The sequence below is a fragment of the Bufo gargarizans genome, chromosome 4, assembly GCF_014858855.1.
Source record: "Bufo gargarizans isolate SCDJY-AF-19 chromosome 4, ASM1485885v1, whole genome shotgun sequence".
NCBI classification, from domain to species: Eukaryota; Metazoa; Chordata; class Amphibia; order Anura; family Bufonidae; genus Bufo; species Bufo gargarizans.
Genome location: NC_058083.1, coordinates 300,325,361 through 300,351,824, shown reverse-complemented (window position 1 = coordinate 300,351,824; position 26,464 = coordinate 300,325,361). Strand labels below are relative to the sequence as shown.

General features: G+C 42.6%; 1 protein-coding gene across 2 annotated transcripts in view; it reads left to right on the top strand.

The window, feature by feature from the left end:
* FAM184A (family with sequence similarity 184 member A) overlaps positions 1–26,464 on the top strand; it is a 185,006-nt gene that overhangs the window by 104,579 nt on the left and 53,963 nt on the right. For both annotated transcript variants that reach the window (XM_044291911.1, XM_044291912.1), the window contains 3 exons: positions 7,253–7,450; positions 9,823–9,945; positions 15,744–15,905. In XM_044291911.1, coding sequence (XP_044147846.1) covers positions 7,253–7,450; positions 9,823–9,945; positions 15,744–15,905 — 483 coding nt within the window. The remainder of the gene's footprint in view (positions 1–7,252; positions 7,451–9,822; positions 9,946–15,743; positions 15,906–26,464) is intronic.

The following is a 26,464-nucleotide window of genomic DNA, read 5'->3' as shown; positions in this document are numbered from 1 at the left end:
GGACACTGTTATGGGGGATCTGTAGGGAAAATTGTTATAGGGGATCTGTGGAGGACACTGTTATGGGGATCTGTGGAGGACACTATTATGGGGGCTCTGTGGAGGACACTATTATGGGGGATCTGTGGAGGACACTATTATGGGGGATCTGTGGAGGACACTATTATGGGGGATCTGTGGAGGACACTATTATGGGGGATCTGTGGAGGACACTATTATGGGGGATCTGTGGAGGACACTGTTATGGGGGATCTGTGGAGGACACTTATGGGGGACCTGTGGATGACGCTGTTATGGGGTGGATCTGTGGATGGCACTGTTATAGGGGATGTGTGCTATGACACATAGGGCCATGAGGGGGGCCAGCATAAGACACACATATAGCATCTTATGCTGGTCCCCCTAATGGCCCTATGTGTCCCCTCATGTGTCCTAAACTGCACACATAACTGGCTTTGTGTGTAAAGTATTTTACTACTGTATTAAACGAGCTCTCTCCTATTGATAAAATGGCCAGCCTCTGTACTCACTTTCACTATGAATGCACTTCAGCGAGCGTCACTTAGTAACGCTCCTAATTCAGGAAGAAGGAGCGTTATTAAGTGACGTCAGTCACGCGCCGGCCGGCCAGTTCGCTGCCGCTCGCTGCAGTGCATTCATAAAAGTGAGTACGGAGGCTGGCCATTTTATAAATAGGAGAGAGCTTGTTTCAGACAGTAGTAAAATACTTTTTACACACAAAGCGGCGCGTACGTACGCGCATTTTTAAATTAGCAAACAAGAAACGCCCATTGTCGCGCGTTCCCGCTAAAGTCTATGGGCGGGAACGCGCGACAATACGCCCCAAAGAAGCTCCTGTACTTTATGGGGCGTAGGGCGTTTTACAGCGCGTTCGTACGCGCTGTAAAACGCTCAGGTGAGAACCATGCCCATAGGGAAGCATTGGTTCTTGAATGAATGAATGAATGAATAACATATAGCGCTACAATTGCGAACTAAATCGCCTCAAGGCGCTTTTGCCTGTGCCTTCAGAAGAGGTGGGTCTTGAGCTTCTTCCTGAAGGCTAGATGGTTTTCTTCTGAGCGGATCTCCGCAGGTAGAATGTTCCATAGCCGGGGTCCTTGGACTTCGAACCTTCGTTATGGAGGAGGTTCTGGTTAGCTGACCAGAGGGGGCCACCTGGGGTGTAGTGCTTTATTTTTTCGCAGAGGTATTGGGGTGCTTTCCCTTGTATACATTTATGGATGAGGCAGAGGGTCTTGAATTTGATCTGATCCTTCACGGGTAGCCAATGGAGGGTCTTCAAGGACGAAGTAATAGATTCCCAGGTTTTTTTTCCAGTTATCAGTCTGGCGGCTGTGTTCTGGACAACTTGTAAACGTGAAATTTTATATTTGGGAAGTCCTAGATAGAGAGAGTTTGCATAGTCCAGTCGGGAATTGATGGTTATTCCAACTACTGCTGCTGCGTCTCCTTCAGGGATGAAGGGAATGAGTCTGCGCAGCAGGCGAAGAAGATGATGGGATCCACTGACTACTGATCCTATTTGTGCATCCATTGTCATCTCTGAGTCAAAGATGACTCCGAGGTTTTTGACTTTGGTGCTGGGAGTAATGGTTTGTCCGAGGTGGGTGGCGTGCATGTCATGCTAGAGTTTTTGTTTTGGTTTGCATGAAGGAAGAGGAGTTCTGTTTTGGAAACATTGAGTTTGAGAGAGCTCTCAGTCATCCACTCGTCGATCAATGAGAGGCAGATTTCCAGTGCGGGGTATTGATCTTTTTTGTTGGTAATGCGTAAATAAAGTTGGGTGTCATCAGCGTAGGAATGATAGAGCAGATCTTGGTTGCTGATGATTTTGAGGAGTGGTCGGAGGTAGATGTTGAAGAGCACAGGCGACAGGGGTGATCCTTGAGGGACTCCGCATGTGATTTTACGTGCTTCTGAGGTGAAGGCTCCTAAGAAGGATGCAAACCAGGGTAGATCCGAGTCTGCGACTCCGGCTACTTCTGTGAGACGAGTGAGCAGGGTTTGATGATTTACTGTGTCGAAAGCTGCGCTGAGGTCCAGCAGCACCAAGAGGCATGATTCTCCTTCATCTGCTGCTTCGAGGGCATCATCCCAGATTTTGAGGAGCGCCGTTTCTGTCCCGTGACCAGGGCGAAATCCAGATTGAAGTGGGTCCAAGAGTTTGTGAGTGTCCAAATGGGGGTTGTAGCTGTTGTACTACTGCTTTCTCGATAATCTTGGAGATGGTGTTGAGGCTTGTAATCGGTCTGCGGTAATTTGGGTCTTTGGGGTCGTGATTGGGCTTCTTTAGGAGGGGTTTGATTATGCCTTGCTTGAGGGCGATTTTGTGTTAGCGCAGCTATATTGTTAGATAGTGTGGTTTTGAAAAGTTGTGAGTATAATTTCTTTTGTGATCTTGTCCAGTGTGCAGTTTTTAAGTGTGTTGGTTTTTGGCAAATGGTGTCAGTGGTTATTTTGAATTTGATGGCGTGGTGGTCCGTCCATGGCAGTGGCATGTCTTGCCTGTTGAGTGTTTTACAGTGCGTAGGAATGCGCTGTAAAACGCTCAGGTGTGAACCCAGCCTTAGGGTCCGTCGACTTCTTGTCGCAGAAAAGTCGCATGACTTTATATAATGACTAGCAGAAGGACCCGGTTTTGCACGGGTATATTTCATCTATTTCATTTGATGTTTGTGTGTGTCGTTAAAAGATATTGACAGTATCCACTATAACAGTGACATCTACAGTACCCCGGCCCTTTAACAGTGACCTACACAGCGGCCAGCCCCCTTAACAGTAACATCCACAGCTTCCTCCCCTTTAACAGTGACCTCCACAGCGGCCTCCTCTTTATTAGTGACCTCCACAGTACCCCGTCTCGCTAACAGTAATTTTCACAATAAACCGCTCCCTTAACAGTGACCTCTACAGAGGTCTGTTCCCTTAAAATGTGACCTCCACAACACCCCGCCCCCTTAACAGTGACCTCTACAGCACCGCACCCCTTAACACTGACTTCCATAGCGGACCGTCCCCTTAACTGTGACCTCCACAGTTCCCTGTCCACTTAACAGAGACCTCCACAGCAGCCCGCCCCTTTACCAGTGACCTCCACAGCAGCCGCCCCTTTATTAGTGACCTTTATAGTGCCCCATCTCCTTAACAGTGATTTCCACAACACGCCATCCCCTTAACAGTGGCCTCTACGGCAATCTGCCCCTTAACACTGACCACCATAGTGGACCGTCCACTTAACTGTGACCCCCACAGTTCCCTGTCCCCTTAACAGCGTGAGCTGCTAGGAGAAAGTTACCGTCCCTCCCACCCCTGCAGCTGACAGAAGTTGATTTTTACCTTCATTTTTTTTCAATCCCCGTCGGCTGCGGAGTGGGCGTGGCTTAGCGGGACCTGGGGGCGAGGTTTTTAAGTCCGTCTTTTGAGGGTGGCCTAAATGGCCACCCTACCTGCCCCTGAACTGTGACCTCCACAGCACTCCGCTCCCTTAAGAGTCATCCACAGCGCCCTGCCCCTTTAAAGCTGACCTGCAACAGTGAAGAAAAATGGCTGGGTTGTTATGGAAACCTGGTGTAAAACTGTGTGTATGTGGAGACTAATGGCATGTGAGCTTCTATTGGCTGATAAGGGACATGTGACCGTGTGTATGGCAGTTGGGATATGAAGAGAAAGACCTGCAGGCTTCTATTGGCTAATGTAGGTCATGTGATGTGCCATATTTCCATTTTCTGGGAATACCTCAGTAACGGTACGTGCTAGGGAGCCGAGACATGGCCTAAAACCTTCCCGGACACCTGATGTACTTGTGTGCCAAATTTCATGATTGTAAATGCGACGGTGCAGATTTCTTTAGCGGACATACATACATCCACACACGCACACATACATACATACACACATACATACACTCAGCTTTATAGATTAGATCAATGGTAGCCCCTTGTAGCTGGACCCTTAGGGTGCGGCCACACATCCAGTGTAATGCAGTTTTTTAAGCCAAAATCAGGAGTGGATCATAAAAGTATAGAAAGTATTACGGGAAGATACAACTTCTGGATAGGTCATCAGTATCTGATAAGTGGGGGTCCGACACCCGGGATCCCCACCGATCAGCTGTTTGAGAAGGCACTGGTGCTCACAGTAGCGCCACGGCCTTCTCCTAGCTTTTCCTAGCCCAAGCGACAACACATTCATCGGTCACGTGGTCTAGCTGCAGCTCATCCCCATAGAAGAGAATCGGGCTGAGCGGCAATACAAAGCATAGCCGCTGTACAATGTACAGCGCTGTGTTTGGTAAGCATGGAAAAGGCAGCGGTGCTCACAGGAGCGCAGCTGCCTTCTCAAACGGCTGATTGGCAGGAGTTCTGGGTGTCGGACCCCCAACGAGAGGACAGGTCATCAGTTATAAAATCTTGGAAAACCCTTTTAAGTTTAAGCATTTGTGTTAGGGTACTTTCACACTTGCAGCAGAGGAATCCGGCAGGCAGTTCCGTCGCCGGAACTGCCTGCCGGATCCGTCAAAACGTTTGCCAACTGATGACATTTGTAGGACTGATCAGGATCCTGATCCGTCTTACAAATGCATTGAAATGCTGAATCTGTCTTTCCAGTGTCATCCGGAAAAACGTATCCAGTATTTATCTTTTTGGGTCTGCACATGCGCAGACTGGAAGGACTGAGTCGGCATTGCGTTATTTTGAATGCTGAATGCTCTAATGCATTCCTATGGGAAAAAAATGCTGGATCCGGCATTCCGGCAAATGTTCCAGATTTTTGCCCGGAGATAAAACCGTAGCATGCTGCGGTATTATCTCCTTCCTGAACAGTCAAAAAGACTGAACTGAAGACATCCTGATGCATCCTGAACAGATTGCTCTCCATTCAGGATGCATGGGGATAAAACAGATCAGTTCTTTTCCGGTATAGAGCCCCTAGGACAAAACTCTATGCCGGAAAAGAAAAACGCTAGTGTGACAGTACCCTTAGATGATTATGGGCTGTTTAGATATATCAGTAATACTGCTGATATAACTGTGGCATTTTATCTGTGGTTTTAATAAATTTTGCGATTTTTCAATCTCTCCTCTAATTTTAAAGGGGTTTCTAAGATTAGTTAAAAAAGAGGAAACAGGCAGTGTATGGTCTAAAATAGGAAAATAAGCATTACTTATCTGTTGAATTTCCCACGGCTCCAGCACTGCCATTCTGGTCCTCCCTGCTGGTCGGTGTTTACAGGAATGTTGCTTGACTGCTAATGACCACTGCAGCAAATCTTTAGCCTCAACAGTGTAGCTCTGAGGCTGCTGACTCGCTGCCACTGTCACATGTTGTTGACGTGACGTCAGTGATGAAGCCCTGGTATGGAGGACAAGAATGGCGGTACTGGAGCTGTGGGCAGTTCAACAGGTAAGCAATTCATGTTTTGCCTCCGCTCTCGCCCTCTACCGCAGAACAGGGGGTATTGTCACATTCCCTCAGGTGACTGATGTCAGGAAATCAAGGAGATTGGCTGAGCGTGGTGGAATCTAACAGCCTCCTTGATTTCTTTTGATTCAGTGTGGATAGGGTTAATGACCACTTCCATTTTCTCAGCTGCTGCTCAGTGGTCATCACTTCTACCCTTTATAGTCTCACCCCACCCTTCTAACTATGCGGTTGATAGCGTCATTTAGGTTTGGCTGAGCTGGTGTGAGATCCTCTGATGTTCCTGTTCTTCCATCTCTACAGAAGTTAAGTGTCACATTTGTTTGTATTTGTTATATTCCCTGTTGTTGTATCTGGGCCTGAGACAGAGACTTCCATTCGTCCATCTGGGGAGGAATAGGTTGTCTTTGGTCCAATACTTCTTCCAGGGCCTTATAGGGAAATCAGGGCCTAGATATCCTGCTTATGAATATTCCTACCTTCATGGTCTATTCATATTGATAGGTAGTCAGGGCCTGGATTAGGGTTGTCTAGGAGGTGACCTGTTTCTTCCCTAGTTTCCAGGCCCAGTTACTGTTCCTCTTCCCTCCTGTGTTCAGTGTGGAGTTTTCCCCCCACACTGATCGTGACAGGTATCTGCAAAACTTGTTGTTTAGTGATATATAATTTGTGGTACAACCCTCATAGAAGTTTAGATGTTGGCTGGCCCCACTACCTTACCTTTAGAAAGCATCTAGTCTGGAGTTTAAGAGAGGAAGGAAGCAAATTTGATGTGCTCCTTCTTTTTGGAGCCTTAAGTTCCAGAGACTAACAGATCTCTGCAAGATCTACAGCAGAAGAAAGACTGACAGAGGGAGATAAAAGGAGAACTTGGAATATGCATGGTCAAGCAGAGAAGTCAGTAAGGTAATCTCCCACAACAGCCATTCAGATCTTCCTGCAGTAAAGGAATACTGTTAAGACACTCTTCACACTTGGACAGGGCCTGGTCAGACATGCCATGAAGACCATGTGGACATTACACCGATTACTACCAGAGTACTATTGCCTGCCATAGATTCTATCAAGAGAAACTTTAGCAAGATAGAGAGAAAAAAGGGACATAACTCCCATCCTTGCCGAAATCCATCCAACCATCCATCCATCCAACCATACATCCACCCATCCAAATACCTAACATCAAAGACACCCCAGCTACCATCAGACAGGAGCCCCAGAATTAGGGTGTCCCCCGAGGGAAGAAAGAGTACCCCCTCCTTTCACTGAACGGCCCTAGGGAGCAGCTTTTTTAAGACAGCCGCCATGATTGATTGTGACAGCTTCTGCTCCTCACTAGTCACTGCAAAACAATGCTCCCAATTCCATGGCTAAAATCTGAAGGGTATATTCCATGTGTGAACACACTCTTAGAGTTCACATGGAACTGGAGTTTACAATTAGTCCATACCAAGGTGGTTAAAAGTCATAAAGTTTAAATGAGTTTGGAGCCAGCCAAGATAATTTAATGAGTTTCCCAGCTGATGTCTAAGTTTCCATTTACAATGCCTGAAGGCGAAATGGAGAAATCAGAATTTCACCTGACATTTTATGTATCTCGACTGTCATTTTTTCTGTTTTCAAACAGTTCTCTAATAAATCATGTATGGCAAGTCATAGAAAGGAAATTAAATTATACATTTGTGAATCCTAGCCAGGCAAACAATGAAAAGCAAAATGTGTTAGTTTTCCGCAGTTGATTGATAGGTCTAAAGATTGATATATGGACGAGCAATTGCATAATGTGTTTGTCTTGTCTAATTCTTTGCAGAAGATCAATGAAGCGAAGCAAAACCAACGTGAATTTTATGAGAAAGAGCTGATTAACCTGCGCATCAAATTTGAGGAGGAGACTGTACAGCTAAAAGAGGCCCATGCAAAGACTTTAGAGGAGATGTCATGGAAACATCAAGAAGCGCTCGAGGCAGCACAAACCTCTACAAATAAGGAGAAGAAGAGGCTACAGATGGTGAGTCACAGTCAACACAGACACAACACTTAATTGAATGCTGCTATTTCTAAAAGCTGCAATGTTTATTTGCCAGATTTTCAAGCAAATGTTCATTTTTAGACAATAATTTACAGTTTACACGTTATTCTACATAAAATATTGAGTAAATAAATTCAATTAACTCAATAAATAAATCTGAAAATGACATAAACAAGTAGATTAAATAGGTAAATACAATAAATTGAGTAAATTGAAAATACATTAATTTACTTATGCAGAAGTGATCAGTTACAACTTGTATTAGCCAAAAACTGCATTCATAATTCTGCAGAACTCAAATCTCTCTTTGTTGCCAACCATCAACAAATTCACAGACAAACTTTTAGATAGTGTCCTTAAAGCATACCTGAGTTTTCAAAAAGAAAGTTTGCTTAATGGCTTTGCTTTATTGTAGAATCATAACTGTGAAAGAACAGGTCTTTTTTTTACCTTCCCTAATGTCTTTCTCAGCCACATTATTCCCTGTTTCAGCTGCACAGCTAGATGCATTTCTCTCACAAGCACACAAGCTTCTCTGCTCTTTAAAAGCTGGGTAGAGGCAGTGCTTCTATCAGGCTCATGAGCTAGCTTTCTGACGCTCCCCCATTTTCTGTGAACCGTCTGTTACTAGAGATGGATGTAGCCTAACAACAGGCAGTAGACTGCAAATTAGGTGGAAGTGAGACCCCTAGTTCCCATGACTTTACATCTTTTTTTTTTTTTGGGTGGATGCAGGCATATTTTTAGTGATTAAGAAATTTGCCAATTGCACCATTCTCTATTAAGTTAAATTAAATTGTGTGAAAGTACAGAGACTATTTGGTTTGTCTGAGAGAAATGAAAATCTACGACAAGCCCTAAAATTATTTAAAATTAAAAAAAGTTTTACTTGCCCCTACCGCTGAGGACAATGATTGGCTGCCGCGCTCACTTGCCCTATTCTAGCATGTCACTGGGCACATCATGAACACTGTGACATGAAATACCATAGAAAACATCTTATTGATGACAATGCCTGTTTTTATAGTGTATTCACAGTCTGTATTGGGAAACCTCCCAGAGCAATATCTTTTCCCCTCTGTTGACAAAGGGATAATCATGGGGGGATGGGTCTCCTTAGAGTCTCAAGCATTTGTAAAAGTCTCTTTTGAGGAGGACGTTTTCACAATTTGTTTGATTAGAAAAATGATCCCTTCAGAAGAGAAGTTGATGTCCTATTTTTTATTCTGTATAACAAATAAAGTTAGATTTCTATCTATCTATCTATCTATCTATCTATCTATCTATCTATGTATTGTAAGTGAGGTTGGTTTACCTGAAGGAGAGGGATTAACTGGAAACCAAAGAAAGGAAGGGATGGTTATGGGACCTACAGTGTTTAAATTAACAGAAACCCCTTTCTTGTTAGTACTGTATTAGTGTCTGTATTATAGAGCCAGCAATGAGAGCCACCGACGACAGCTCAGGGGGTGTGCAGTTTCTCAGGGGGAGGGTATGTCTTTTCTGCTGCAATTTATGGCAGTTGAAGGATGGAACTGAGCATGTGCGTCCACCTCAGTGAGCTGGACAGAGAATTTAGAAAACAGCAGGTGGCGCTATACAGATTGATTTTAGTGAATAACTCAGTGGCCATACTGCATTTTTAATTACGTGCAATTACAAAAGTATTCAGATCCAGGCGCTGGTTTGCAAAACGTTGAATATTTTTAGTTGGCCATCCCCTTTAATGAGATTTTTTAATTTCATGTGCACACACCACAGAAATTGACCTGCAGCACAGCTTTTAATATCCACAGTATGTCAATTGTTTGTGCAGCTTCACGGCTGATGTATTGTGGTTTCCCTATAGACTTCAATATGATTGTTAAAATATGCAGAAAATCCACTGACAATTTGGTGCGGATTTTGATGCATTTCAGCAGTGGATTTTTGTGCCTTTTTTATTTAATTTTTCACGTGGCTTTCATGTGGATTTTCCATAAACAAATCATCACTGTGTGCATTTACCTGTATAATATGAGGAGATGCGTGGGCAGCCCAGACCAATTTTATTTATTAGTGCCAACCTCGGGAGTTTATTTCGCCAAATATATGGCATTATCAATTTCTAAATATGAGGATGGAAACTGAGCTAGGATGTTACAGAAATAATAATTTGGAGGTAAAATCATAATTTTTACAGAGTGGTCGAACCACGTTTTAGAGATTTAGACAAAATGAGAGAGTTACATTGAGAAAGTGATAGGTTAACACAATGGAGTTTAGAAGAGGGATGGTTTCTCTTTAAGATGCCTTGATGCGCCAAAATGGAAAATAGAAGAGTGTTTACTAGTGATTTTTTTGCTAATCAGGAACTTCAGCAGCAATATGAAAAGGAGAGACTGGGTTTGGAAGAGGATAAAAGTCAACTGAGGCAACAACTTGAAAGCCTAAAGGAAGAGCTGACGAACAAGCTGGCGACCGCCAATCAGGAGGTAAATCAGTCACACATCGCAATTCTAATTATTCAGCAGCATTAATCTTGGTTAAGCCTCGTTTGTGTTCAATAATATTAAGACGTGACTGGTAATGTGAACAGACATGGCACTGTGAGTGATTGCTTATGTGTATCTGTGTCTTGTGCTGCTTATGTCACCGCTTATATGCTTCTTATAATTTACAGGAACAGCATTACTATGAAAACTTTCCTTTAGAAATATTTGCGCAAATCCTAAATATACTGTATAGGTTTAATTGATGGAATGTGGAATAATCAAGGCCTGACCATTTAAAGGGAATGTAGCGTCAGAAATTGTTTAAATCAGGGGCTTGTGCAGGATTAGAAAAACCATGAGAGCTTCACCTGTCCATGAGATGTGCTGATATAGATCAATTCCATTGAAATGCATAAGGTCGACCAGCAAATACATTGGAACATTGTATACTGTCGAAAAGTTATTTTTTCATAGGTGCCATGGGTAACATTGACAGGATCATCTGAGGGGTTAAAGGGAACCTGTCACCGGGATTTTGTGTATAGAGCTGAGGACATGGGTTGCTAAATGGCCGCTAGCACATCCGCAATACCGAGTCCCCATAGCTCTGTGTGCTTTTATTGTGTAAAAAAACGATTTAATACATATGCAAATTAACCTGAGATGAGTCCTGTATGTGAGATGAGTTAGGGACAGGACTCATCTCAGGTTAATTTGCATATGTATCAAATCGGGTTTTTTACACAATAAAAGCACACAGAGCTATGGGGACTGGATATTGTCGATGTGCTAGTGGCATGTCCTCAGCTTTATACACAAAATCCCGGTGACAGGTTCCCTTTAAATAGTTAATTAGACATAGAGGAGTGGTTAGATGAGCAAGCACTCATCATTTCACTCTTATTTCTGGAAAAAGGAAAGACTCCCCCCCCCCATATTTGATAGTCGGAGAACAAATATGCTCGTACGTCAACCTGCTCTAATTCAGGGGGGATAAGGACAAGAGCCACATTCTTTGTCTTGTTTTTAAGTGGTCAGCTCATCTCGAACATTGGTGGCATCTTGCTAGGTTATGCCACCAAAGTCAGATAGGTGCGGGTCCTACCTCTGGGACCTGCACCTATCTCTAGAATGGGACCCCCAAAGTGAATGAGGGCGCACCGCACAACCGCGGCCACCCTCCATTCACTTCTATTGAAGTGCCGAAAATAGTAGAGCGCTGGCTTAGCTCTTTTCGGAACTCCCATAAAGGTGAATGGAGAGGTGGCGGTGCACTGTCCATTCACTTCTATGGGAGTTCTGTTTAGAACTCCCATAGGAGTGAAGGGAGAGCAGGTCACGCATGCGCAGTGTGCTCTCCTTTGCTTTGGAGGCCCCGGTTTAGAGAGCGGTGCAGGTCCCAGACGTGGGACCCACACCTATCTGACATTGTTGGCATATCCTAGCTATATGCCAGCAATGTGTGAGATGGACAACCCCTTTAATCATGTAGTTAGACAGCATATCATCTGCTACTGGCTGAGACAGGTGAATGATTGGCTCAGCTGGAGACCAGTGGGAACACAATACAAATTTTACCCCGATGGATAAACCTTTTAATAAAGTACAAAATAACAAGTCAAATAGTGACCAACAATGACACATTTTTATTGTACAGAAGCACAAAGCCGTTATTTCTAGTGCTTTTCATTGTAAGTGTTTTCTTTTGTTACATGCTATTTGCTTGTGAGCAGACAGAAGACCTTTTCTTTTCAGGATTCTTGCCCTCAGTATGTATAAATCCACCATAATGCGTGGCTGTTAACTTCTCGACTGCTCGGCTATGATTCACTGCTCTCCATGTGTTGACGTTACAATGGAAATGAAACTGGTAAATTTAGTATCATTTTCCAAACAGCGTGAATAACAATAGTCATCCCTTTAAAAGCCGGCATATCAGCAGAGATCTCTCTTCTGTACGGTAAAGTAATGATCCAGGAGGACATGAAAAGAGAAACCCTATTTGTGCTAGCCTAGAGAGAGAACCTATAAAGACACTTTTTAAAGGGCTACACAATTACATTTTGTTGCACCAATGTCGCGTGACAATTTTTATAATGATAGTCTATGGTGTCGCACTGCGACATGCTGCAACTGCGACACAACAGTAGCAAAACATCCATCCAAGATGGATTTTTCTGCAACTGTCGCGTCGCATGTCGCAGTGCAAGACCATAGACTATCATTATAAAAATTGTCGCGCAACATCAATGTCGCGCATCACATGTTGCAGTGTGGTTGTGCCCTATGTGTCGCGCGACAATACATGTCGTTGTGTAGCTCTAGACCTGGCATGCAGTCTATGTAAAGCATGGCATCTGACAAGCAGCAACCGTGGGCTGATGGTGGCAGGGTCCCAGCAGGAGTGCTTATGGCTGGCAGTAGTAGGTAACTATTAGGGCTTCTGCACATGACCGTATCAACAAAACACGGATACCGCCATTTTTTTCCTGCAGAAATGTCCTATCCTTGTCTGCAAAGCGGACAAGAATAGGACGTTCTATTTTTTTGCTAGGCCGTGGAACAGACTTACAGATGCAGACAGCACATCTTTTACGGCCCCATTGAGATGAATAGGTCCTCATCTGATCCACAAAAAATGCAGATCGAATGCGGACCAAAACTATGGCCGTGTGCATGAGCCCTTATTGAAGGATTTTTCAAGATTGGGCAAAATTTGCCTAGAAATTCGGCAGTCTGCATTACATTGTTCCTGAGGGGGAATCCATTCTGCCTTTCATATAGCTGTGGATTTATTTCCACATATTTTAAAACCACATGAAGGTATCTGCACGCTGATTAGCCCCATTGAGTCAGCCTACAAATCTGCTGCAGAAAACCAAGGGCCAGTTTAGGATTTCTGGTGTGGATTTTGTGTCCTGATTTCCGGACCTGTTATTTCTCTTGTGTGAACAAATCCTTAGAAATTATTTACTGAAATGGTTTGATGGTGTAATGGGGATTACAGGGGTTATACTCGTTGTGCTGCGATGCTACGTTTGGGATATTTAGAGACTTTTTTATGTTTACTTTACAATGCAAATATCTAAATACATTGCCATAAACTTGAATTTACATCGTTAATTTATGATGAATTATAGAAGACTACATCTTATCAGGTTTTTAATCTCAGGTACGTTCTGAAATTCATAGTAAAGTCAGAAAAAGACTGAAGAGAAAGGGGAAACCAGGTTGGTTGGGAGGAGAGATCAGGCGCTATACATTTCTAGGATAAATCTTTGACCCTTTGACGATAGCTCTATAGCTGCTAAAATGGCTTCTGTAAAGAGGTCAACTACGTAACTGGCTGATATAGGCAGAAAACATTGAAAGAACAAGAAGACGTCTCGAGAACTGTTTTACAGTAAGGTTTTTTGTATAATTAGTTATTAGGCGACTCAATACTAATAGGAATTCAGTTGTGTTTTGTATATGGGAATGCAGTGGTCATTTTTCTACTACAGTAACTTTGCGTTTTATCCTTTCTTTCAAGAGCTGAACTACTTGTTTTATCTCCATCTACTGACCTACCCAAACCTGATATTTCCCTCTCAGTGTGTGGCACATAATGCCTAGGCAGCACGCCCGCTGTTTCGGATTATGTTTGACACTGATCTTTCCTTCACACCCTAAATTCAATTTCTTGGCCACTTAATGCTGCCTGCAACTCAAAACATCTCTAGAATTCACCCTTTTCTAGAAACAACAAAAACTCTCACTGTTCCTCTGATCAGTTCTCGTCTTGATTATTGCAACTCATTACTAATTGGTCTCCCCCCTCACCAGACTCTCCCCTATCCAATATATCCTGAATGCATCCCTCAGACCCATCTATCTGTCTAACCACCACTCTAATGCCTCTGCCCTGTACCAGTCATTGCACTGGTTACCCTTACAGTACAAGATTCAATTAACACTGCTCATTCTCACCCATAAAGCTCTCTATGGTGCTCCACCACCCTACATCTCCTCCCTCCTCTCTGTCTACCACCCTACCCATGCTCTGCAAATGATTTAGAGTGGTTGTCTCACTTCAGAAAATGACATTTATCATGTAGACAAAGTTAATACAAGGCATGTACTTTGTCCATATTGCCTCCTTTGCTGGCCTGATTCATTTTTCAATCGTGTTATACACTGCACTGTGCCCATGTGTGCTCCCACAGCCCCGGCCACTGCTGCTTGATTACAGGGTGGTCATAACCCGTGGAAACAAGTAGTGTATAATGCAATGGAAAAATGAATTAAGCTAGAAAAGGAGGCAATGTAGACAATCACAAGCCTTGTATTAACTTTCTCTACATGAGAAATTCCATTTGCTGAAGTGAGACAACCCCTTTAAGACTAGCATTCACCATAATCCAAACCTCTCACTCCCATCTCCAAGACTTCTCTTGCGCTGCACAAGTTCTCTGGGATACCCTACCCCAAACAATCAGTTTAATTCCCAACATCCACAGTTTTTGACGCTTCCTACAAAATCACATCTTTTTAGGGTGGCTTATCACATCAGGCTTTTTGTTATAATCTTGTGAATTGTTAGGAACGTGCACCTTCATACCCTTTGGTTTGTAAAAGTGGCCTATCACATGCCCTAATCAATGTATTCTCAACTCTGCGCCCCCCGCCCCGAGCCTGATCCATCATCCAGCTGTATCCATCACACCCCATGCATTCAGAAGCACTACAGATATCGACTGATGACTGACCCCACAGCTTTATATCTACTCCCATATTGTGTTGAGATGGCTGGACCATTGTACAGATCAAGCACTCGTTACTTTTTGTGTCACCCCCATCTCCTAACAGATTGTAAGCTCTTGTGAGCAGAGCCCCCATCCTCTTGTTTTAACTGTTGACTTGTTTGTTGCTGTGTAATGTATGATTTTGTTTATACATTAATCTTTTGATTGTAAAGTGCTGTGGAATTTGCTGGCGCTATTACTGACAACTAAGAAGTGGTTACAGTTTTTCCTACCTACATCTGCCTACCTATTATCACTATTACAGTCTTTCCTATCCTACCCTATACATAGTGGCAGGTGCATGAGCCAATGGTTGGCTAGGCTTATCCTTTACAGATTTAATTACTACTTATATGCACAAAATAGACTGAATAAATAAGCCATTTGCAGTTTAAAAAAGATTGTGTCTACCCATTCCTCTGGGTTATTTAAAAAGAAATGTATAGTATTTAGGGTTTTTGAATTCCTCGGAATTATGATGAAGCAAATTACTAGGTTGCAAATCAGTAAAGTGAGGAGTCAAGGTGTGCTACTAAATTGTGATATGGTATATATTTATATACTGTATACACAATACACATATACTGTATATGGGAACCTCTGTGTTTCTGTTTTAATTTTTCCTATTTCTTGCGTTTCCTCTTGGCTTGAGATATGACATGATCAGCTGCCTTGAAATTAACAGCTTTCAAGAAATAAAAAAACCTTTGTGTTACACACAATGCCTAAGAAATTATCATACGCATTTTTTTCCAAGGATGATCATCTTGTTTCATTTATCTTGGGAGTTTCGAGGTAATAGGAAAAGTAAAGGAGGACTCATCTGTACAGTATTTTGGCTACAGTTTATAGTGCTATACTATCTTACTAAATGCTTCCCCGACTGGAAAAAATTAGCCGGCTTTAAAGTTGGAGATATTCTTTGTATACCTTGGGATGGCTTATGGATAGTATTTTCTTCTATGGGACAATGTTTAACATGAAAATAATTTTTTTTATTTTTTCACAAAATAGATTTGCCGTCTTCAAGACTTGGTGAAAAAAAGTGAACAAGGACTTGGTTCAGCAGAATGTCACATCACAAGTCTTAAGGATGCTCAAGACAGGCTTCAGAATGAGTTGGATGTGACAAGAGAGCGACTGAGAGAGACAAGTGATTCCTTGTTTGCTGTTCAGGTAACCGTTACAAACGTGTACACAGCCTGGGTCCCAATGTTTTAGATTAATTTGGCTGTAGATTCCAAAAAAATGCAAATCATCTCTAATGATATCTTACTAAACCCACTGAATGTATAAATTAACAAATTATGCTGCAAATACATTTTAACATATGTATTGTCACCCCCCAACAATAATGATTCTCCTTCACACAAATGTGGTTCTGTTTTCAGTTTACCTCAGTTTCTCAGTAGCCAATTCAAACTTGAAAGCCTTGAATATGGCTGCACTTCCTGGTCACAAAAATGTCTATCATAACCAAACAGGAAGAGGCAGATTTATCAAACTGGTGTAAAGCAGAACTAGCTTTGTTGCCCAGAGCAACTAATTAGATTCCACCTTTCATTTTTCACAGCTCCTTTAGAAAATTAAAGGTGGAATCTGATTGGTTGCTATGGGCAACTAAGCCAGTTCTGCTTTACACCAAGTACAACACATAGCCTCAACAACAAATAACAAAGGCATGTCTAATGCATACAGCATATAGTCTACAAACATGTTCCCTAACGGAACAGGAAAACACCATGCCCAGTACTATATATCAGAACAATGTCAAATTTATTGAGCACAAAAAAAAAAAAAACATTATTAAAAACATAAATGGGGTAAAGAACAACAGAAATGGGTAACCATGACCAAAAATGCTGTACCAAGTCACTGGCCTCAGTACCCCCGAAAAAGATGTATAACGTCAGAAAACTCCAGGGCGGGACCAAGTGGGGGGATGAAATAACAATATCTATTCACATAAATAGCCTGTAAGTAATTGTACAATAGTATAGGAGGGGGACGTCCACCTAGATCCTCAAATAACCCAGCAAAATCAGGCAAATAGAAAAAATATATACCCACAGGAACCACCACAAAATACACCCACAGGAACCACCACAAAATACACCCACAGGAACCACCTGTAGACATGATTGAGGGAAGTGAACCCAAAAATGGCCAGAAAACGTCTTGACGCATGTTTCACTTCCTCAGCTTTTTCAGAAGATCAAAGATTCTCCAAAAGTTACATCATTTTATACAGGGAGTTTTCGCCAAAAACAACACAGGTGGTAAATATGTCATTGAAAAAACGCATACAGCGTGAGGGGGAGGGGTGGACCGCAGGCTCGGGATGGCACTGAACTGGACCATATATCATTATAAAATGACAGAAGATAATCTCAAATCTATGATACGATTAATATGAACAAAAATGACACAATAATGCAGTTCAGAACAGGCATTATGCGCAAACAAGCATAACAATTAAAGTGACAGTATTAACCTACTATTAAAAACAACTAAAGTGTCAGCGCATAACTAAGGTAAATTTTTATTTTTTTTTTTAAAACATGGTTTTCCAATACAGTTACTTAATCAGATATCGATGTACGATGTGCTAAAATGCAAAACTTGTGAATGCATAAAAATGACAATACCGTTACATAATCATGTTTGAAAGTGCAAAGTGCATAAAGTGCTAAAATACATAACTTGTGAATTCATAAAAGTCCATATAATCAGAATCATAAATATTGTTGTCTTCAAGTCACTATTCTTAATGGTTCGGTCTCATATCTAATATAGATTTCCAAAAGATCTCTACCATTGGACAGTACATATCTACTGTGCGGCGGTCCAGTATTCCAGACTATTAAACACGCCATAACCCAGCATATTCCCATCACAAAATGACATCAGAAATCAAAATATCAAAACTAGAAAAATAAAACAAGGACACAATATTAAACACTAATATGACATAACAATAAAACACGCATCATAAAAAGGGTTTGAACCTGTGGGCCTCATTTAGCCCCAGAGGAGTCACTGTATCTAGCAATACCAACCATCTCATCTAGGGGAGACATTTTTTAATATCCCCTCCCTAATCCCTAATCTCACTATATCAATCCCCTTGAAATAAATCCCTTTTGGGTTGCTTCCATGGACCTCTCCAAAATATTATGCAATGCATTTGAGTTTTTTCCGTTTTTCCTGATGGGTGACTTCACCTGCCACTTTTATATCTCGCACGTGCTCCAAGATTCTCACCTTCAAGATTGTAGATTTATATATGATTATTTAGCTGTATTGGAAAATCATGTTTTGAAAAAAAAAAAAAAATGTAGTTATGCACTGTCACTTTGTAGTAGGTTAATACTGTCACTTTAATTGTTATGCTTGTTATGCCTGGTCTGCACTGTATTATTATGTGTCATTTTTGTCCATATCAATCGTATCACAGATTACCTTCTGTCACTTTATAATGATATATGGTTCTGTTCAGTGCAATGCTGTTGGTTTTCAATGGATTTCCTGGCTCTGATGTCTCCCTGTTTGGAGTTTTGATGGGTTTTTGAATTCCTTGTTTACCTGTTCCAAGGCAATGGGATCCAATGTGCCTGATAGGTTGGTGGAGCGCATCATTAGGGTGCACTGCGTGTTCATGTCACTTGGGGGCCGTCTGGATCCCTGGCAGTTTCTTTGGCCTGCGGTCCAGACCTCCCACTGACACTTTTGGCGTTGTTGCGATGACATGGTACGTATCACCCGGTGGAACGCGCCATGTATTTACAAACTGTTTTGTTGTTTTTGACTCCAACTCCCTGTATAAAATGACATAACTTTTGAATAATCGTTGACCTCCTGACGAAGCTGAGGAAGAGAAAGACACGTTGAGGCGTTTTCTGGCCATTTTTGGGTTAACTTCCCTGATTTTGTTGGGTTATTTGAGGATCTAGGTTTACGTCCCCCTCCTATACTATTGTACAATTACTTACAGGCTATTTATGTGAATAGATGTTGTTATTTTATCTCACCACTTGGTCCCACCCTGGGGTTTTCTGACATGTTATACATCTTTTTCGGGGGTACGGAGACCAGTGGCCAGTGACTTGGTACAGCATTAGTGGTCATTGTTTCCCATTTCTGATGTTCTTTACCCTATATATGTTTTTAATCATGTGGTTTTGATTCTACTTTACACCAGTTTGATAAATCTCACCCAAAATGTCTGTATCTGTGAAAGTTAAAGAAAATCATAGAAAGTCGTCTTCTGCTCTACCTCTAACTTTTTAGTGGGTTGTCTTTAACCTGTTGTAACGCCATGTTTTATGAGACACAACTATTCTTACAGCAAATACTTGAAGAAGTTAGGAATATCAGAAACCATAAATAAACCCTTGCTTTGTGCGTGAATGTCTTGGGCGGTGAAATAGTTATTTTTGGAATAGGAAATAGAAATGGTGTGATATTGTATAATGCGACTGCTGTGGAGCCTGGCTCTTAAATTCCTCTAATTCTGACATAAAAACACTGCATTTTCATGCAGCTGCCACTAGGTGGAGCCCTAGTGACGGCTGCAGACAGACAGATTTGTAATGTCTTATGTGAAGGGAAGCACTTAAAAGTCGGATAAAACGGGTGAGGCCAAAGGTGACTTTTTTTATTGAAGTTTTTTTTCATCAAAATTTCTTCAACTCAGTGGGAGAAAAAAAATGTAAATTCATTAGAAATCTAGGGCATTGCTTTTTGCATTCTTCATTGCCTGGGAATGTTTGACACACGCGTAATGGCAAACTGGGTGGGGCAGTGGGTCCATATTGCTATGGGGCCCTATGATATTTTTCTACACCCCTGTATGTATATATACAGTACTATTCAAATGTTTTAGGCAGGTGTGGAAAGAAAATCTGCAAACTAAGAATGCTTACAAAAATAGAAATGTTAATAGTTTATATTTATCAAGAGAAATCTAAATCAAATCAATTTTTGGCATGACCATCATTTGCCTTAAAAACAGCATCAATTCTTCTAGGTACATTTGCACACAGTTTTTGAGGCAACTCGGCAGGGAAGTTGTTCCAAACATCTTGAAGGATTAATCACAGATCTTCTGTGAATGCAGGCTTGCTCAAATCCTTTTATCTCTTCATGTAATCCCAGACAGACTCGATGATATTGAGATCAGGGCTCTGTGCGGGCAATATATTAACTCCAGGACTCTTTGCTCTTTTTTTCATTGAATATAGTTCTTAGTCACGTTGGTTCCATGTTTGGGGTAGTTTTCCCTGCTGCAGAATAAATTTGGAGCTCATCATGTGCCTCTCTGATGGTACAGCATGATCAATAAGTATCTGTCTTTATTTCTAAGCATTGAGAACACCATTAATCCAGGCCAAATCAGGAAATATCTCTCAGTAGACCCTAGATAACTATCTATGTTGCTAGTACCTCCAGTGTTTTATATGATCTACTAGATAGGCACTACAGTGTGTAAAACATAACTTTTATTGAAAATTCTGGCTAGGTGTCCATCGACTAACCCCCCATCACTGGTAACATTGGAGCATCTGCCATGAAAAGAGTGACCGAAGCAAGCACAGGAACCTAAATCCTCCCCTGACTAATATAACCCTAGCACTAGACATCCTATGCGTTTAACCAGTGAAACTGAAGTGGTTCTTCAGGGAAAAAAATAGCCGTGGCTAGTCAGGAGAGGTTTAGGTTCCTGTGCAGGCTCTGATCACTATTTTCAGGGCAGGTACTCCAATTTTACCAGTGATAGGGTTTAGTCAATGGACACCTAGCCAGAATCTCCAATAAAAGTTAAGTTTTACACACCATACTCCCCATCTACTTGAGCGTATAAAAAATTGGAGGGATGTGGTCAGGATTAATTGTGTCCTCAATGCTGACAAATACAGGGAGATACTTATCTATCATGCAGTACCATCAGGGAGGCATCTGATTGGCTTCAAATCTGCAGCATGATGACCCTAAACATACAGCCAAGGTCACTAAGAACTATCATCAATGTAAAGAAGAATAAGGAGTCCTGGAAGTGATGATGTGGCCCCCACAGAGCCCTGATCTCAACATCATCGAGTCTATCTGAGATTACATGAGGAGACAGAGGATTTGAGCAAGCTTACATCCACAGGAGATCTGTGGTTAGTTCTCCCAGATGTTTGAAACAACTTCCTTGCTGAGCTTCTTTTAAAAACTGTAGTCTACCTAAAAGAACTGATGCAGTTTTGAAGGAAAATGGTGGCCACACCATATATTGATATGATTTAGAATGTTCTTGTTTATTCATTTAGCATTTTGTTAATAAATGAAAATAAGCTATTGACACTTCTATTTTTGAAAGCAGCATTTTTTCCACGCCATCCTAAAACGTTGGACCAGTACTGTACAGGGGCTGACTGGCAACTTTTGGCCCAGGGGGCAAGTAACACACAGAGGCCCACTGAGCCCCCCTCCTGCTTACCCATTTCCCCTGCCTCCTCCTGACCCCCCCCCCCCCCCCTTGACACTTTCGTCAGCCATGTAAATTACAACACAGGAAAACAAAATAAACTAAGGATGCTCCGATATATCAGCCGCCGAAACATATCAGCCGAAAATGGCATTTTTGGTATAATGCCGAAAGTGTCATTTTCTGGCTGATACAGTGTTGCATCCGTGTATTCTCTCCTCCCCGCTGGGCGCTGCTCTGTGTCTCTCTCCCCCCCCCCCCCCCCCAATGACACCTGATGACTTTTGCAGAAGAAACTGTATATTGTGGGGCACGGTATATGCTATGTGTGTATAACATAAACATATTTCATATGAAAACTTACAATTACTTGGCTTGGCCCTTGGGGATCTCGGACACCTCCACACTTTGTCCGGGGGCTCGGCGGAGCTGATGTGTTTTATCCTAATGAGAAAAATATCATAATAAGGATTTGGAGAAGGGGCAGAGGGATAGCAGAGCAGGGAGAGGCTGGTGCTGCTACTAGGGGCTCATACCATGGGGGAGTAATAAAGCCCACCATAATGCCCCCTTCCCAGTTGTAATAATTCTCCTTATAATAGACAGTGCCAAAAATACACCCTTGTAATGTCCCCAGTTGAGCTAATGTCCCCATAGTGCCCCCTATAATGTGCCAGTAGCCAATAGGCCCCCCTATAATGTGCCAGTAGCCAATAGGCCCCCCTATAATCTGCCAGTAGCCAATAGGCCGCCCTATAATCTGCCAGTAGCTATAGGCCCCCCTATAATGTGCCAGTAGCCATAGCCCTCCATATAATGTGCCAGTAGCCATAGCCCCCCATATAATGTGCCAGTACCCATAGCCCCCCATATATTGTGCCAGTAGCCATAGGCCCCCCTAATAATGTGCCAGTAGCCATAGGCCCCCCTATAATGTGCCAGTACCCATAGCCCCCCTATATAATGTGCCAGTAGCCATACCCCCCCCATAATGTGCCAGTAGCCATAGCCCCCCCTATAATGTGCCAGTAGCCAGATAGGGCCCCCCTATAATGTGCCAATAGCCAGATAGGGCCCCCCGATAATGTGCCAGTAGCCAGATAGGGCCCCCTATAATGTGCCAGTAGCCAGATAGGGCCCCCCTATAATGTGCCAGTAGCCATATTGGGCCCCCCTATAATGTGCCAGTAGTCATAGCCCCCCTATAATGTGCCAGTAGCCATACCCCCCCTATAATGTGCCAGTAGCCATACCCCCCCTATAATGTGCCAGTAGCCAGAGAGGGCCCCCCTATAATGTGCCAGTAGCCCATAGGCCCCCTACTATAATGTTCCAGTAGCCAGATAGGGCCCCCCTATAATGTGCAAGTATCCAGATAGGGCCCCCCCCCTATAATGTGCCAGTAGCCAGATAGGCCCCCCTATCAGTGACAGAAATAAGAAGGAAAAAAAGCCAGTCAGACTTATACTTACCTCCTACCTCCAGCCGAGTCCAGAACCTTCACTGAAATACTCCCGTCCCGCCTCCAGCGCTGCTGTTGATGTCCTTACTTTACGGCCGCGCAGCGGCTCAGTCAGGCGGCGCGATGACGTCATCTCGTCGCCTGCGCCGGTCCGGCGGCCTCTCTGATAGGCTGCCGGCCGCACGCCTCCCCAGCTCCCCGTTTCCCTCCGCAGGGCAGGCTGCAGTCACATATAATTCCGGCCCAGCCGGCCGGGACAATGAGCTGACAGAGAGGCCCGGGGGGCAATTGCCCCCCGGCCCAGTCCGCCCCTGGTACTGTACTTGGTATACTCTTTATATTACAGTGTGATAATATGTAGTTTTATGTGCATTTCCCATGCTTTACAGTCCTGATTTAATTTTCCAATTTGTAGTTTATCTTAGTGTAGAATCCACTGATTCAAGCAAGGAAGGGTTTGTCGTGTTGATAAGAAACTCTAGCTGACTACTTATTTACAGCTGTATTACTTGCACAAAGATCATTAGATCTGGTTGTTATTTGTCTCCAAGGAACGAAAAACATCTTGCTAACAAGCCCAGAGAATGCTTCAACTAGCATTATGCTAATCATGTTCTTGCAGAGTAACCAAAGAGTTTTGATGAATCAAGAATACTAAATAGTCACAGCATCAACCAATGCAGAGAATTTCAGACCTAAAGGTCCCTTTACACTAGATGATATACAAGAAGGTTGTCGTGAAGGAAGCGTTTCTTCCTGAAAATCTGCTGATCGCTGGTGGAGGAGACCGGTGCATGATCTCCTCTAGCCCCTCCGGTGTATGGGGTGGAGTAATGCTAATGCCATCGCTCTTACCCATACAGACTGGTTGTTTCCCGGCAGCAGATCGTGTTTACATAGCACAATCTTCTACTGAGAAGCAAGGTTTTTTATGATCCAAGAAACGCTTGTTTATTGGGTAATAGGTGGTGCATTTACACCACTAGATCATTGCTAATGAACGTTACTATGAATGCCCATTAGCGACAATCTGTTAAATTCTTGGCCCATGTAAAGGGCCCTTTACTAGGAGGGTTTTAACCATGAATTTCAATTCTTGATTCTTTTGTTCTCCCAGGAGATAAACCACTGCCAGAGGTGTCTGGCAATGGCTTTCTCCTCTCTCCCCATTGAAACACATAGACACTCAAACGTGTATGTGTATGGGTCAGGACACCGCGTATGATCACCTTTAGGCTCTGATTGAAAGCAGCTTTTACACTATCAATGTTAAACCAGTGGGGCCAACTCTCAGCACTTGAATGGGAAAAAGTTGTACAGTATGGAGCAAGGTTAAAGGGGTTCTGCACTTTGTTTTAACTGATGATCTATCCTCTGGATAGATCATCAGCTTCTGATCGGCGGGGGTCTGACACCCGGGACCCCCGCCGATCAGCTGTTTGAGAAGGGAGCGGCGCTCCAGCAGTGCCGCAGCCAGAGGATAGATCATCAGTTAAAACAAAGTGCAGAACCCATTTAACCACTGCCCCTTCAAGCAGCTGATCAGTGGGGATGCCAAGAGTTGAACCTAACAATTAGCCATAAATCTAAAAAATCTTTACAGGGTAAGGGTCTATTCACACGTCCGTAATTTGGGTCCACATTCGTTCTGCAATTTGCAGACCCATTCCCTTTCAACGGGGCTGGAACGGATGCGAATCTGCATTTCCAGGATCCGCATCTGTTTTTTCGGGATCCGTTTTTTCGGGATCCGCAATTCCGTTCCTGAAAAAAATAGAACATGTCCTATTCTTGTCCGCAATTACGGACCAGAAAAGGCATTTTCTGATATAGTGTCTTCGATGTGCGGTCCGCAAATTGCGAATCGCACGTGTCCGTGTTTTGCGGATCTGCAATTTAAGGATCCGCAAAACACTTACGGACGTGTGAATGGACACTAACTGTAATTTTTTTTTATTTGCTAGTTTATTAGAGCTAGGCATGTATACCTGAGTTAGTCTGTCAATGATTGTCAAAAGATCTGTAATTACCTTATAATAACAGCTTTCATTACTGTCCTCTGTCCCTTTCCACTGCTCCCTTAAAAGACCGTTGCTAGGGCTTGTCTGTCTTCCTTTTAGTATAAGCAGAAGACGGAGGGGCGGTCCTTTACACTGCATGCCTGCATTAGTGTCACGATCAGTGTGGTGGGGAAACTCCACACTGAACACAGGAGGGAAGGGGAACAGTAACTGGGCCTGGAAACTAGGGAAGAAACAGGTCACCTCCTAGACAACCCTAATCCGGGCTCTGACTACCTATCAATATGAATAGACCTTAAAGGTAGGAATAATTATAAGCAGTATACCTAGGCCCTGATTTCCCTATAAGGCCCTGGAATAATTATAGGACCAGAGACAACCCATTCCTCTGAACGAATGGAAGTCTCTGTATTAGGCCCAGATAAAACCACAGGGAATATAACAAATACAAACAAATGTGACACTTAACTTCTGTAGAGATGAAAGAACAGGAACAACAGAGAGGATCTCACACCAGCTCAGCCAAACCTAAATGAAGCTATCAACCGCATAGTCAGAAGGGTAGGGTTAGACTATAAATGGTAGAAGTGATGACCACTAAGCAACAGCTGAGAAAAGGGAAGGGGTCATTAACCATATCAACACTGAATCAAGAGAAATCAAGGAGGCTGTTAGATTCCTCCATGCTCAGCCAATCTCCTTGACTTCCTGACATCAGTCACCTGAGGGACTGTGACAATTCGGCTTCAGAGTGAGGAGGCGTGTCTCTCAGTAATCCAATCTTATTGGCTGTCAGGGAGCTGCTGGCTACAGCAAGTGTGTATGGGAAGTGAGGGAAAGCAGTTTTGGCCTCAGAAACTGGCAGAGGAGCCATCTTGAGAAGGTCCTCATATTGTAAATGTTTAAACAGCCATAACTAAGGGAAAAACTCAAGGAAAACAGTGGTATGTAAAGAAACTAAAGATTGCTTTATGCATAATGCTGCTGCAGCAGTAACATATACTAAAATTGTTTTTTTTTTTTTTTATGAAAACATGACAGTTATCCTTTAATGTTTATAATGATTATTGCTGATTGCCTAGTAATCAATCTAACCTAGAAATGTTCAGGGCTATAACTATATTTTATTGGTCAAGATACTTTATGTGTTGCCTTTAACAAACAGAGAAGCGACCCATGTATAGGAAGCAGTTTTTATGAGGAAATTCACAGTTTTGCCAAAAGTCCAGTTTGAAAGGCAATGTGTGACTTTTTAACTTTTTCTGACCCTGTTGCAACTTCTTCAAAAAGTGGTCAGGTTATAGGTGGGAGAATTCAGGATTGGGGCAAGATTTCTGAGGCCCAACTCATTTAACAACATGTGCTCCATAATCCTGGTGCACATTACACCAGAAATCTACTCCTGGCTGTAGTAGATTTCAGCAGATGCAACACTTTAAGTGGCATGCTTCTCTTAAAGAAGGGAAAAACTCAAGGAAAACAGTGGTATGTGAAGAAACAAAAGATTGCTTTATGAATAATGCTGCTGCAGCAGTAACATATGCTAAAATAGATTTTTTTTAATAAAAACATGACAGTTACCCTTTAACATTCCCCCTCCTTTTCCAGCACATCCACTTTTTCTGTACATTAAAAGCTACTGAACTACTACACTTTTGATTTTATTATCTAATATATTTAGCTCAAGTGAAATAGTTGAGGTTAAATAGTATACCCGTCTCATCATTTAGTGCTGAGCTAACTACAATAGGTACATATTTAAAGTAGGAATCTCAAGAAA